This window comes from Trichomycterus rosablanca, chromosome 11 (genome assembly GCF_030014385.1).
Source record: "Trichomycterus rosablanca isolate fTriRos1 chromosome 11, fTriRos1.hap1, whole genome shotgun sequence".
In the NCBI taxonomy this organism is placed as follows: Eukaryota; Metazoa; Chordata; class Actinopteri; order Siluriformes; family Trichomycteridae; genus Trichomycterus; species Trichomycterus rosablanca.
The window spans coordinates 17,505,793-17,520,776 of record NC_085998.1 but is presented as its reverse complement, the minus strand read 5'-3'; the positions used below and the strand labels follow the sequence as shown (position 1 = coordinate 17,520,776).

Genomic DNA, 14,984 nt, shown 5'->3' with positions numbered 1-14,984 from the left:
TTTCATTTTCCCAATATTTGTATTTTTTATTCGGAAAACCCATCACATAATAATAACGTTAAATAATAATACAAACTGTTTCTAACAACCGGTCATGTAATTTAAATATATTTATCAGTCACTGCTTGTGCCATAATATTTTGGCACATGAAAATATAGATCTGTACACTGACATCCATAATAAAATGTATACATCAAATATACATGTGATTTTTCCCAAAGGTTTATTAATTTAAATGAGCATTCAGTACTGAAGCGATGTAGCTAGATGCTGCAGTCACACGACATACTGGTTCACTGCTATTCTGGTCCAGTTAGCCCAGACTAGGTTTGGCTGATGATTTTGTCATACATAAAACTGCAGTCACTTCTTATTCAAAGAACAGACATTTCTCATCAACTTCTGTATGAACCTATTACTGAGATACACAATGTTCTATCACCTAGGGTTCCAGAAAAGGGGCTTCAAATTACATAGGACAGGCAACAGTTGACGTCAGAAGTTTAGTTACTAGTAGAAGACGTGTTATGATTATTTTTCCCAAATTTATTTAGGATGCATGAAACGAGGAAAAAATACACGTGTCAATGACTTCACTTTCCCCCACAAAGAAACAGCAGTGTACTAAAATGATCTGCATTCTGAACTGCACCCTAGCTGAATAGTACACTACTAAGGGTAAAGTTACACTATGTAGTATGTAGGATGTGGTTTAGAGCACTGCCAGAGATTGTCACATGTACTGTTTTAACAATGTCCACCTTGTCATTACCGTAGATGCATGCTGGTGTGGCATTCAATGTTATCCAAATTTCCATGTTATGTTTTGCAAGGTTAGTTGCAGTAGCATTAAAATGACTTTGTAAAAGAGGTCAAATAATGTGTTGGGTTTTTTTTGTTATAGTGGGTAAAGGATGCTGTAATGCTTTAAGACAGAGTGCACAGTTTAGAAAAAAATAGCAACTTTTGAGTTGGATTCCAATCAGAAACACAGTGCATGTTGGAAGGTAGTAGAAAAGTACTGTTGGCTGCTAACAGTGAAGTCATAATGTTGAATCGAATTAAGATGAAAGATGGCACAGTCGAACTAAAATTGATCCACTAGATCAACTGCATTTGGAATTTTTGCCATTTGTGTGTGTGCCGGGTCTTTAACGTCTGACAGAGTGCAACCAGATCTAGGTTGGTACTGTAAAGATAACCCAGCATGCTTATATATAAGTGTGTAAGGAGATTTTAAATAGACTTTTAACATCTGTCAATGGACTAATATCAATTGGGTTTTTTTAAGACATACCAACAATGAATGCCTTTTGACTGCTGTCAGACTTCCAGCTGGTACTGATGTCAGCTTGCCAAACATACATGCATGTAACTAGGGTTCAGATTCTTTCAGTGAGTTAGAAACTGAATCAACACCAACTTTATCTCCCCCAGTGCTGCAGTATCAACTTGAGTATATCAGATAGATGTTTACTGACTGTATTAAACCAACAATTACTCATCGGATAATTACCATATCTTAAAAACGTAATCTTACTTCAGAAATTGTACAATTAAAAGCTAGTGTGACGCAGCTTGACTCAATATTGGAGTACTTCGAAGAAACTAGTGTTCATGCCTGTTCATTTTACTCTGCCACTGATTCTTTCTGAATATGTGTACTTGCTGGAGAAGTTTCTCCTGAAGCACTTAGTTCCTGATCAGATCTTTCAGGCTGTGTCAGGTTCACCGATGGTTCAACAGTAGTTTCAGACTCTCTAGTCTGTGTGGTGTGAGAAGTTGGTACAATTTTTGAAGCAGCCTTTTCAGAAGGTTCTACTTTCTTCACAGCTAGAGATTCTGCTTCACTGATGGTTAGGCTGGTCAGGTCAACGGAGAGCTCTGGCATGGGAGACGCTGGGGTCTCCTTCTTTGGAAGGACAAACTCCAAAGGTTCCAGGACAGCGTTTATGTCGATGCAGCCGATGTGGCCGTATTTCTGAAGTTGAGCTGGGGAGACACCTGTGAACAACAGAACATCCCAGTAATTAATACTCAGTAGTAAATATGCACTGGCGAGTCAAAACATTAGGGCCACCCCCTCAAAACATGCTTGGTGCTGCCTGTTTCAAAACATTGGTGCATGTCTCAGTTGGGAATATACGCTGCTCAAAAAATTTAACTAGCGATTCGGTCTCCCAGCAGTCTAAGAGCATGAAGGGTACACCAGGACACGAACTGTTACACAGGGAGAGCTGGACAACCTCCATGTGATAGCCAACGGTACCCTGACAGCTGTTAAATATCAGCATGAAATCCTAGGAGCCATTGTCAGACCTTACACTGGTACAGGACAATGCCCTGGCCTCATGTGGCCAGAGTGTGGAGGCAGTTACTGGATGACGAAAGCATTGATGCCATTGACTGGTCCTCAGGTTCCCCAGACCTGAATCCAATTGAGAACCTCTGGGACTTTATGTATCAGTGCCCCTGCACAGATACATAAGAATGCAACACCACAGACTGCCCAGGTCTGGTAGAAGATCCCCCAGGACACCATTCGCTAACACATAAGGAGCATGCCCAGACGTTTTTGGAAGTGCATACAGGAATGTGGGGGCCATCACATTACTAAGTTGATGAGTTAATACACAAACATTGGATCAGTGGTTTTCAAGCCCAGCCTCAATGGGTTGATGATTTTAGTTTCTATTGACTGTTGTTGTATGATTTAGGTGTTACCTTAATTTTGAGCAGTGTATTCAATTTTGGGCTGATGCATTTTAGGATGATCCATCTCTCAGTGTGTGAACTGCTGGTAATGCCCTGGTACCAGATACAACAGGACTCCTTCAGATATATTGTAGAGTCCATGTCTCGTCAAAGCTGTTTTGACAGCATGAGTGGCTTATAGGTGTGTGCTATGTTTGGATTGTTGTGAACATTTACCAAAAATCTGTGCCAGCTGAGCTGGGGGGAAGAGAACCTGGAGACACCGGTTTAAGAACGGCACCATGTCCTCAGCAAAGGCGGTGCAGAACTGAACGAATAACTCCCGCTCACGGCTGCTGAAGGCTGTGTCTTCTGCTCTGTGGAACACTAGAATCAGTTTGGTCACCTGTGCAGGACAACAGAATCAGATTAGGATTTGAAAAGACAACCAGAACACATACAAACTGAACTGATAGGCCATTAGTTAACATACATCCACTTTGGGCCTGTTTGTCTCAGTAAACAGCATAATATGTTTGCTCAATATTTTTACCCCTAGTTTTTTGGGCTCTGGTGGCACAGTTGAGACTCAGCCTTAAGACTCATGTCTCGGCTGTGCCACTGGTCAGGCATTCAGACACAAGTGGCATTATTTGAGGAGGAAATGCCAGCTAAGGAATCACCGTACATGCTGAGGCTCACTGTATGGGCACAAATTCCCTTAAACAAACTACAAAATCTCATAGAAGGCATTTCAAAATGAGTGTGGGAGGAAACCAGAGTTCCCAGAGGAAACACACTAGACACTGGGAGAACATGCAAACTCCACAAAGATCAAACCCAGGAACTTCTTGCTGTCAGGTGATAGTGCTGAGCCACCCACGACTCCACATTAATGCATATGAATTTGGAAACTGATCCCCAACAAGCTCATTAACAGGTATTCACAAACTTTTGGCCCTGTAATGTATATTGTTATTTAATACACTCAGCCCTAAAGTCTCTATATTTAAGTCTGCACTGAGTACCTTACACCAGTCCACGTACCTTCAGAAGGGCATCCTCAAGGCATCTGGTAACATCCTGGGCTAAACCAATAGAGCAGCACAGTCGCAGGTCATTGAAGGCTGTTAAGACATTGTTCAGAAAGCAGGCCAATGGAGGAAAATCCAGCAAAGCCATGGGAGGCTGGAGAGTGCCAGGCTGAGTGCCTGCGGGCATAGGCGGGATGGTGTTGCCGAGCACAGACGGCAGAGAGATAAGCGTATAAAGATTCATATCCTCCTGAAACTTCTCCACGGCTTCTCGGACAGCTTTGATAAATGTGTCCAAGGCTACACGCTGAAACATGGGTGCGAGCTGGCCACGGAAATCTGCACCCACACGGCTGAAGGACAAGCCGAAGTACATGCACTGACCCAGAAGAGAGTCCAACCGGCTTCCGACGCCACGCTGAAGATCTTTTTCCAGGGTGTCTAAAAACTGAGCGATCTGCTGCACTACCCAGCCATGGAAGATTGCAGACTCGTTCACGGTCTGTTCCCCCGGGGGCAGCAGAGGGTCCTCGTCCGAGAAGATGGCCCGGTACTGAGTGATGATGTCGAAGAGATGAACTCGGCAGGCCTCCACAGTTTTGGTGATGTGAAGGTAGGGATCCTCGTCAGGCACAGCGGCGAGCACAGAGCGCAGCCAGCTGCCACGCGCCTGCAAGAACTTCACACGCAGTTCAGCCTCGGTGAAGATGTCCATTCTTCGCAGGTAGCCAATCACGCGCAGGCAAACTGGAAGCTGAGAGTTACTGCGCAGCTGCTGGAGGAGCTGGTTCAGCATGAGCTGTGCTGACTGTCGGACCTCCTGTACGATGCCCTGGTGAGACAAAAAACAATGCCAAATTTACACAGATTAAAGCATACAGTGTCTTTATATACACAATATGGTTAAACAAATGTGGACAAAATAGGCATTGCCATGCACAGTTCTCAGGCTCAGTAATGTATATACTCAATTTCCCCCTGGTTTACTGACTAATAACAATAACATTTAGTATCAGTATACTAGTAAACTAGTTCTGTGACACTTAGAGCAGGTTTTAGTTAGAAAACCACTATTTGCGGTAGAAAACAATGTTTGTTTCTCTTCTTGCTCAGTACATGAGATTCTAAACTGACTTCTATACACATTTGACAAAATAAAAAATAAAAATGGTATGAACCATTAGCAGGTCTACTGCGAAATTCTATGACCCACAAACCACATACGTACCTGTATAACAGGTAATGTTGAGTGCTTTTTCTCCAGTCTCTTCACATAGACGACCAGCTCCAGCGCCTCCTCGTAGTACCCATTCCGGACGCAGGTGTCCATCAGCTGAGGGATTTCAAGGATCTCCAGGATCTCTGTGTGACGGTTCAGAGTCAGACTGTTCATTCGCCGACTGACTCCGATCTCTTCTGCTTCCTTCATAAAACTTCTGTTATGTGATAAAATAAAATGGGATTTTACAAATGCACAAATCATGTGATCAGAGGTGGGCAATTTCAACAGTCATAGCACTGGAAGTGAAGACAAAGATAGAGTCAGATCTGACCAGCTTGATTTTAGCACTCTCATGGAGAGCCAAAATCAATCATTGTACATTATTTTGGGTTGTACAATCACCACCAATTACCCTGACTTGACTTGTAGGGCGAGAGTTTATCTAGAATGGGAAATAACTAAGAGCCTACAGTCGGCAAGAGAAACTCAAACACAGTGGGAAAACAGTGGTCGTCCCAAATTAATTATCCACAACCTTATAAAATTGTATTAACCTCTGTCATGTGCCTAGATATAACAATTTTACCATATTCCTAGCTGTGACTTAAAAAAGCTGGTCTAATATGCTAGTCTTTCATCGTAGAGAGCTTGAGCTCTTGAGGTCAACCCTCAGTGTTGTTATTGTCTTGACCAGGTGAAGTTAAAGTGCCTGCACTAGTGGTGGATGATTCAGAGGGCATAGTATGACTCTTTATAAGTGATGAGGCTCACTGTGAGAATCCACCCCTCATACGTGGAAAGAATAGGCAAGTGACTGACAGAGAAGACAGGCGTTGACTAGGAAATGACTAAACGTTCCCCATAGATTTTCTTATTCCCTGTGCTGCTGTCTTTTATGTGGAGGAACTTCCACCCTTAAAGCTTGAGTGACTTAATGGATTACAAGCTAGTTCCATGAGGTGCGTCACATAAAATAATAAAAGTAATAATCATCTAGAAAAAATATCCCTTAACATTTGAATAAATGATTTAATAAAGCAAATCTCTGGAAGTGCCAGGATTATTTTCCCCACTCGAATGAGTCCTTGGCTTCAAAACGTTTTGAATGACACAACCACAAGTGCCAAACCAAAAAAGCCAACAGTACTTGCTGCAATTTAAAATGACTGACATATCCTCCGCCAAATACTACATCCACTAGTACTAAGGACTGCAGTTTTCACCTTCTCTCAATGCCAGACTGAGTCGATTTATTACCATCTACGAAAGGTGTGTCTTCTGTAAAAGCTTTAGTGAGTCAATTTATTTTTTCATTGTGTCTGTACCTTTTCCTTCAGGGTGGATGTGTTCTGGAATTTAGGGGAAAAAAATAGTAAAAACATTTTGCTCAAAGGCCAATATATTTTTTTACATTGTTGATAACCCTCTTTTTAAGCCTAATGACTCTTTTATTACCAACCTAATTTATAATACTAGCTAAATGTTAAGTCATAAGGCTAAAAGCTCCAAAACAATTACTTACTTTTATTTCTTTTATAAATTTAGACCTGAAAATATACACTGCCTGGCCAAAAAAAAGGTCACACACTAATATTTCGTTGGACCGCCTTTAGCTTTGATTACAGCACGCATTCGCTGTGGCATCGTTTCCACAAGCTTCTGCAATGTCACAACATTTATTTCTGTCCAGAGTTGCATTAATTTTTCCCCAAGATCTTGTATTGATGATGAGAGATTTGGACCACTGCGCAAAGTCTTCTCCAGCACATCCCAAAGATTCTCAATGGGGTTCAGGTCTGGACTCCATGTGTGAAAATGATGTCTCATGCTCCCTGAATCACTCTTTCACAATATGAGCCTGATGAATCCTGACATTGTCATCTTGGAATATGCCCGTGCCATCAGGGAAGAAAAAATCCATTGATGGAATAACCTGGTCGTTCAGTATATTCAGGTAGTCAGCTGACCTCATTCTTTGGGCACATAACGTTGCTGAACCTAGACCTGACCAACTGCAGCAACCCCAGATCATAGCACTGCCCCCACAGGCTTGTACGGTAGGCACTAGGCATGATGGGTGCATCACTTCAGCCGCCTCTCTTCTTACCCTGATGCGCCCATCACTCTGGAACAGGGTAAATCTGGACTCATCAGACCACATGACCTTCTTCCATTGCTCCAGAGTCCAATCTTTATGCTCCCTAACAAATTGCTGGTTAGCCTCACTGACAAGTGGTTTTCTTAAGGCTACACAGCTGTTTAGTCCCAATCCCTTGAGTTCCCTTCGCATTGTGCGTGTGGAAATGCTCTTACTTTCACTATTAAACATCTCCCTGAGTTCTACTGTAGTTTTTCTACCATTTGATTTCACCAAACGTTTAAGTGATCGCCGATCACGATCATTCAAGATTTTTTTCCGACCACATTCCTTCCTCGAAGATGATGTTTCCCCACTGTCCTTACACTTTTTAATAATGTGTTAGACAGTTCTTAACCCGATTTTAGTAGTTTCAGCTTCTCCTTAGATGTTTTCTCTGCTTGATGCATGCCAATAATTTGACCCTTCTGAAACAGATTAACATATTTTCCACGACCACAGGATGTGTCTTTCCACATGGTTGTTTAACAAATGAGAAGTTACTCACTGCATCAGTTAGGGTTAAATAACTTGTTGCCAGCTGAAACATAATCACCCATGCAGTAATTAGCCAATGGGAGGCTCTTACCTATTTGCTTAGTTAAATCCAGGTGGTGACCTTTTTTTTGGCCAGGCAGTGTATTTGCAGAAGGTGAATTCCTTGTGCCCCTCTTTGAACAAGAAATAGTGTAGATTATTCATCTTGTAACATTTTATTAATGTTATGCTACTTGAAATTTTCATTTGTTGTACATGTATTGTTTATTATTGTCTTAATGACAGTTGTATGTTCGCATATACTATGTATACTGATATGTATACTGTATATTGTTACTTTAAAATAAATAAATTACTTTATTTTTAAGCAAAAGCATTCGCCTTCTCGATGTGTCGACAACTTCAATAATCAGTATAATAACAGGAATCGACTCTTTAGTGTCGACTCCTAACATCGGATCAGTGGTTGACAGGAAAACAGACGCGTCTTCACACAAACCTGCATTTTTCTCCGAAGCTGGGCAGTTTGTCCAGCAGTTTGGCTAAGCTGTCCTCCACTCGGCTGAAGTCTCTGTAGATCTGTTCAGTACACTCTGCAGTACGAATGAAGGTTTTGTAGTTGGAGAAGGCGAGTTCTCGGGTTTGCTGCAGGATCTGAGCTTTTTCTTCCTCCAGCCGCTCCGGTTCCCGGTTCAACTTCTCCACTCCGAATGAACACAGCTCGGATAAATATGTAGCAAAGTCCGGGTTATTCCTCCAGTTCTCAGGAAAACTGTCTTTAAATACTGATACCAAAATACTCTCATCCTCCACGTCTACGGTCGCCATTTTTACCCTGCGTCAAAGCGTCATACTACTGAGACGCATAATACTCTTCCTGTTTAGGTGCCGTGTCCGAAATCGCATACAATCACTACTCCCTTATCCCTATTACCTACTGCCTATTTTCCCCACAAGGTATTGGAAACGTTCCTCTGTGGTTTTGGACCATGATTGCGTCGTGCAATGGCAGCAGATTTGTCAGCTGCACATTCATTTTGTAGATTTTCTACATTTTCAACAGTCTTCAACTGAATTCAGATCTGGTGTCTAGGCAGTCCATTAAAGAACAGTGAACTTTCATGTTTAGGGAATGTTTAAGCTGACTTGTACTTTCTGGTATGAAGCATCTTAATGATTAAGTATGCGCGTGATTATGAAATGTTGACACAACACATCTTCAGGTTTATGCATTTATACTTTTCATGTAAGATTCTGACTCTAACTTAAGACCCTGTTGTGCTTAAAAATCCCTAGAGATCATCTGTTTCTAATATACTTGAATCAACTTGTCCGACACCAACAACCATGCCATGCACAAACTGCTGCAATTACAACCTCTGCTGGCTGTTAAATGCCACCTGCACAGAGACGGGGGATAATGGAGATCAGTGTGTGACTCTCGATAGATCTCCATATGCACCCACCTCAGGCGGTACAGTGGCTTGGTGGGTAGCACTGTTGCCTTACAGCAAGAAGGTTGGTGTACTATTGGTGGTCACTATTATTAGCACTTTACTAAAAGCTAATTACTATAAAGGTTTTACCTAAAGAAGTAAAATTAGCACTTTTTATAAATATGTTATAATGTTAAAAAAATAAAAAATATGTAAATATTAGGCCTGAATTAAGTTCCAGCTTTAGATTTTGGTCTTAATTTTTGAAAGTCTTGGTGGGAGGGCAATTTTTTTTTCTTTTTGGCCTAATTTGAAAGGTTTTTTTCGAGTGAAGTACCACGTAGATACTTTGTTGTATTTGCTGCCCTGTTGAAATTGTAGTTGACTCTCAAAATATAAGGAAACGTGCAGTCAAACAGTATTATTAATGTCATTATTAATTTATTATTAAATATTAAATATTATATTTGTATTTTCAGTTTAAGAGTATTATAGTGGTAATTCCCCAACCAGGTGGTCAGGGTCCAGGGTCTGTGTGGAGTTTGCATGTTCTCTGTGTGTGTTTTTCTCCTGGTGCTCCGGTTTCCTCCCGGTGCTCCGGTTTCCTCCCACAAGTCCAAAGACATGCAGACAGGCCCGTTATAACTACTAAAACAGAATAAAAAATGTCACTTGTATTTTCCTAATTTTCTGTTTGTATTTAATCAATGTTTCTTTTTATGTTATTATTGTTATTAAGTTGTAGTAGTAATAGTATTGTTGTTCCTAAAATTAATGTTATATTCTCATATTGTTTTTATTTGTTTAAACATGTAGTATTGTTACTATTATTTTGTTGTTGTTAATAATATGTATTTTGAATTGTATTTTTTGTTTTTATCTGTAAAATTAATTCAGTGTTGTATTGTTTTTATTATTATTGTGGCTAATAATGTTAAATGTTTTAAATTTTTTATTTAAAAATGTTTAAACTTTTTTTATCTTCAAATTATTCAACATCCAACACGTTTTTACTGTTGTTGATAGAAGGCAATTTAATTGTATTGTATGTATTTTGTTTTCTAATTAGGAGTAGTGCAATTATAAGTTGTTGTTTATGTGTTTTTTTTTTAGCTAGTTTGTGAGCGATGCTAATGGACGCTTTCTAATTTACAATGAATAATAAAATAGTGATTATCTGAATCGAGTGCACTGCATGTTGTGAATTGGGCGCGGCCTTGACTGAAACGCCAGAGTACTGCGACGTTTCCAGCACTGTGCTACGTCATTATCCTGTGACGCCTGGCTGCACTTTTCTACGATTCCACGTGTTTTCATTTTGGGGTAAAACATTAATCGGATTATATAAAATGCGGCCGCTAACAGACGAGGAGACAAAAACAATGTTTGAAAAGCTTTCCAAATAGTGAGTATTTAGAAATCAGTATGAAATGCACTTAATCTATAGCCATGTTCAAACACTAGCCGACACGATGTAGTGGTCAGTAATGCTCTCTGTATTCTTTACTGTAGTAGTTTTTACTCTTGTGTGTTTCTAATTGTGTGTAATGTTTTGTTATTAGTATTGGAGAGAACATCAAACTTCTTGTTGACAGACCTGATGGTACTTACTGCTTCAGACTCCACCATGATCGGGTTTATTACATCAGGTAAACATGCACAGTAACTCACACTTGCTTTATTAGAGTTTTCACGAGTTTGATGTTGCTGTGTCTAATGCACATGTGTACATCACATACCTTTGTGCACATCATTTCTGATAAGTTAGTTGGTTATTATGCAGATACAATAGAGGTTAAAATGTGACATACAGTTACTTATGTCAGGGGAGCAAGGAACATGTGTGTCAGGAAATTTTAATGATTTCTACAGATGTGCCTTTTGTGACTGGTTGAGAAAAATACAAACTTGAATTTAAAAAGTACCATATATTAATTGGTAATAAACCAAAACCATTATTTAGTTATTATACCCTTTACATTTTATTATTTTATTGTATTATTATCATTTTTTTCTTGCGTCATGGCAAGAAGGTCCTGGGTTCGATCTCCAGGTGGGGTGGTTTGGGTCCTTGCTCTGTAGAGTTTGCATGTTTTCACGGTGTCTTCGAGGGTTTCCTCCCACAGGCCAAAGACATACAAGTAAGTTAAATTGGAGATTGTCAAATACTGTGTTTAACATTAAACTTGTGAACTGATGAATCTTGTGTAAAGAGTAACTACCTGTCCTGTTATGAATGTAACCGAAGTGTAAAACATGATGTTAAAATCATAATAAATAAATAAATAATAAAACACACGCTGTTCACCAGAGCTGAGATCTCGAATACATCGTATCGAATCTCAGCTCTGCCTTGCCGGCTTGGGCTGAGCGGCTACATGAACAACGATTGGCCTGTTGTTCAGATGGGCGGGACTACAGCCGGATATGGTTCTCTCTCTGTCAGAATGGTGTGGTTCCGACCTCTGCTGGCTGATTAGAGGTACCTACACAGAGATTAGGAAAGTGTGCTCTTAGGGTGTGTCCCTTCATACACAACGCTAGGTGGCGCAACACTCGTCAATGTGTGGGTGATAAAATGCATGCGGCTTGCTGCTCACGTGACGGAGGGAGCGTGGGTTAGCTTCGATCTCCTCGGTCAGAGCAGAGATTGGCATCGACAGAGAGGAAGCATGACGCAATTGAGTAATTGGATGCGCTAAAAAATATATATATATTAGGCCATTCAAAATAACTGGGGACAGGAGCATGCTTACCACTTTGTTTGATCATCTCTACTTTTTACAACATTTAGCAATTATGTAATGGACTTAAGTTGCCAATTAATCCAATTTTTTACAATATTATATTTTGTTATTCTTCTTTGATGCTAATATTTCAATGTGGAAAGGAGGAGGGCTTCAGTGTCACATTTTTGACTTAATGTTATGTCACAGTATTTCAGTGCTTAAAATCTAAAGAATGTCGTTTAGTTGCAGAAATTCTTGCTATACCAACACTACCATACATGTCCTTTACAAGTTTGCGTAAACTTTTGACCTCATCAGTACATGAAGTCAGAAAATACTGAAAAATACAGCCATGCAGTCTATATCGACAAACACAGCTAGTAAAATGTAATGCACGAAGGCACTGTTCTTGTGAAGTGGAAATGTCTAGCATCAGTATCAGCTCAGCCACAAAGCATTAGGTCACACAAGCTTATTGAACCAGACCACTCGCTGCTCACGTATGTATAGTAGAAATAATTTGTCCTTGTTTCCCACACAACTAAGTTTCAGATTGCTTTTGGAAGCTATTTTGGCTCAGTGTAATATGTACAGTATATAATACACATCTTTACCTTTGCACACACAGCACTGAGAATCAGTTCAGCTTACACAGCTAACTGGCTAATGTTGTTTATCAAAAACAGGTTTTTTTACCTAATGCTTTACGACTGTGACAATCTCTTTGATGTAAACAATGAAGATTTTATTTTACTTAATTAATTAAATATTTAATTACTTAATTCAATATTTTACTTTATTTAACCTTTTTGTAATATAACATGACATGATGCTATCAGTATTTTGATTAATGTGTGTGTAAAAAACCCTACTGTATATTAAATCACATACTACAGTTTTAAAGTGTATGTCTAATTAGTATATTAGTCATTACTATTTTTATGACTAGTGCTTGGCATACAGATTGGTACACAGCCCTTTTACATCATCTGTCAGATTAATCTGCACGCTAAAAGGTGATGCAGTACATCTCACATCCATGTGTTTTACTGGAGTGATATCTATCTACAATTATTTAAACAGACATATGCAGATTATGTGGGTCAATATAAAGTTGTTTAAATGTACTTTAGCAGTACAGCTACAACAGCAGTTGAGTGTTTTTTCCTGCAGTCATAGTATTTAATTGAGATGCTGGCTACTTAGTAAGGGAGTCTGTTTTTTATTTGCAAACATTAAAGGTCAGGTAATTATGAAATACCTCTGGGGGCATCTCCTAAGTGACATGGCAGGCATGGCATTTTTTCAAATGCATTTTTATGTTTTATGATACACTTGTCTTGGTCAAAATGTTTCAACAGTTGTGTTATTCAAATGTTTCCACCTAAATTGCATTTGTAAAACAACTATGATCATCTTTAACCCTAGTGTTTTTTTTTTGTTTTTTTTCTTTTAGTGAAAAAATCCTGAAGTTGGCCACAAACATCTCTCGGGACAAATTAATTTCTGTTGGAACATGTTTTGGAAAGTTTACCAAGACTCACAAATTTCGCCTACATATCACAGCTCTCGATTTCCTCGCTCCATATGCCAAGGTATTAAACATCTCTGACTGGTACTGTAGCACAGCACGTGTATTGTGTTGCTGTAGAAATTACTTGGTATTATTAAATGAGAAAAAAATATAACTTAATTAACTTTTAGTTTGCTCCCAGAAATAATGTATGTGTGTTTTATTACAGTATAAAGTTTGGGTAAAGCCTGGAGCAGAACAATCTTTCCTATATGGCAACCACGTCATGAAGTCTGGGCTTGGTCGGATTACAGAAAATACAGCTCAGTATCAGGGAGTGGTGGTCTACTCGATGGCGGATGTACCGCTGGTGAGTTCTCTAACTAAGGTTTTAATATGCACAGCCAGATTTAAAATTATTGGCATCTTTGATTTAAGATTTATATAATCTCGGCATCCTGGGGCAGAGGGATTTATTGATAACGCACCAGTGCTGCGATTCTGAACTTTTTTGGTTTTAAAAAACTCCACTGGCCTGCACAGGGTACAGCTCCACTGAACAGCTTTGGAATGAACTGGAACATCGATTGATGTTTTCTTGACCAGCCATACGTGCCCAGCTCTTTTGACTGAATGGGCACAAATTCCAACAGACATACATAAGCCTTGTAGGAAGCCTTCTCAAAATAGTGGCTGTTGTTATAGCTGAAAAGATCACATAGAGATATCACACTCTAGTGTAGTGTAAGTGTACATTATATACAGTGTTAAATAGCACATGGAATAAATGTTGGACCTGTTGTGTTTTATGTTGCAGGGCTTTGGAGTGGCAGCTAAAACCACACAGGAGTGCCGTAGAGTCGATCCTATGGCTATTGTGGTGTTTCACCAAGCCGATGTGGGCGAGTACATCAGGAGCGAGGATACGCTGACCTAAAACAATACCGCATCCTGCAATAGACTGTTGCTGTTTGATATAGGTGGACTGTAATTTAGTTCTGAAGGAACTACAACAAATGTTAATATTCAGCAAAGATTTCCACAAGCAGTTCAGAACGTATTTGTATGGACAGTGTTTTATCTAAGCTGTAGTACATCTGCCTAGTGGCTTACAGCTGGATTATCCATGACTCCATTCAGTTTTAGCAGAAGCCTAATCAACCTGTTTAGATGCATCATATTTTTTTCCTGCAGACTTTTTTTTTTATATACTGTGTCTGATTTTGTGACTGATTCAGAAGCAGTGTTGTATGATCAAGCTGTTATTCATACTGAAGAAAAAGAAATGAAAATGTTTCTTAAAAATAAAAGTAACTCATGGATCTTCTTAGGTAGAAGTATTAAAGTATCTTAGATTATCCATATATGTGTTAAAGTTACTCTGGAATTAAATCTTGTATAAAATAAAACAGAAGAAGCTGGACAGCATTAAGAAGGCATGTTTTTAAACACAAAAGCTGTTTCTTACATTTTTTAAAAAGGCAAATTTTAGAGACACTGTTTTATAATGTATTAATAATTTGTATTTTTTTGCATTGACAATACTGTCCCAATTTGTACTGATTTGGGGTTGTACATTGTCTCGATAGTCCATGCCAAAGGAGTATTCCTCATAACTGCTGCACAGAATAATAGAGATCGGGCCATGACACTACGTGCGTGTTACGGATCTCCATATGAACCCGCCTGGTGCGGATGAAAAAGAAGCTCCATCACGTGT

The 14,984-nt window shown here is 39.5% G+C and overlaps 2 protein-coding genes across 2 annotated transcripts; one reads left to right on the top strand and one right to left on the bottom strand.

Annotated features, from left to right (window-relative positions):
* Nucleotides 1–16: 16 nt before the first annotated feature.
* cog8 (component of oligomeric golgi complex 8) lies at nt 17–8,414 on the bottom strand. Its single transcript, XM_063005217.1, has 5 exons — nt 8,086–8,414; nt 4,958–5,165; nt 3,743–4,561; nt 2,933–3,101; nt 17–2,005 (listed from the first exon to the last, which is right to left on the bottom strand). The coding sequence occupies exons 1-5, from the start codon at nt 8,412–8,414 to the stop codon at nt 1,632–1,634; spliced, it is 1,899 nt and encodes a 632-aa protein (XP_062861287.1). The 3' UTR covers nt 17–1,631.
* A 1,882-nt stretch (nt 8,415–10,296) lies between these two features.
* On the top strand, nt 10,297–14,687 carry nip7 (NIP7 nucleolar pre-rRNA processing protein). The gene is made up of 5 exons (XM_063004501.1): nt 10,297–10,427; nt 10,585–10,671; nt 13,208–13,346; nt 13,494–13,634; nt 14,082–14,687. The coding sequence occupies exons 1-5, from the start codon at nt 10,372–10,374 to the stop codon at nt 14,199–14,201; spliced, it is 543 nt and encodes a 180-aa protein (XP_062860571.1). The 5' UTR covers nt 10,297–10,371; the 3' UTR covers nt 14,202–14,687.
* Nucleotides 14,688–14,984: the final 297 nt, after the last annotated feature.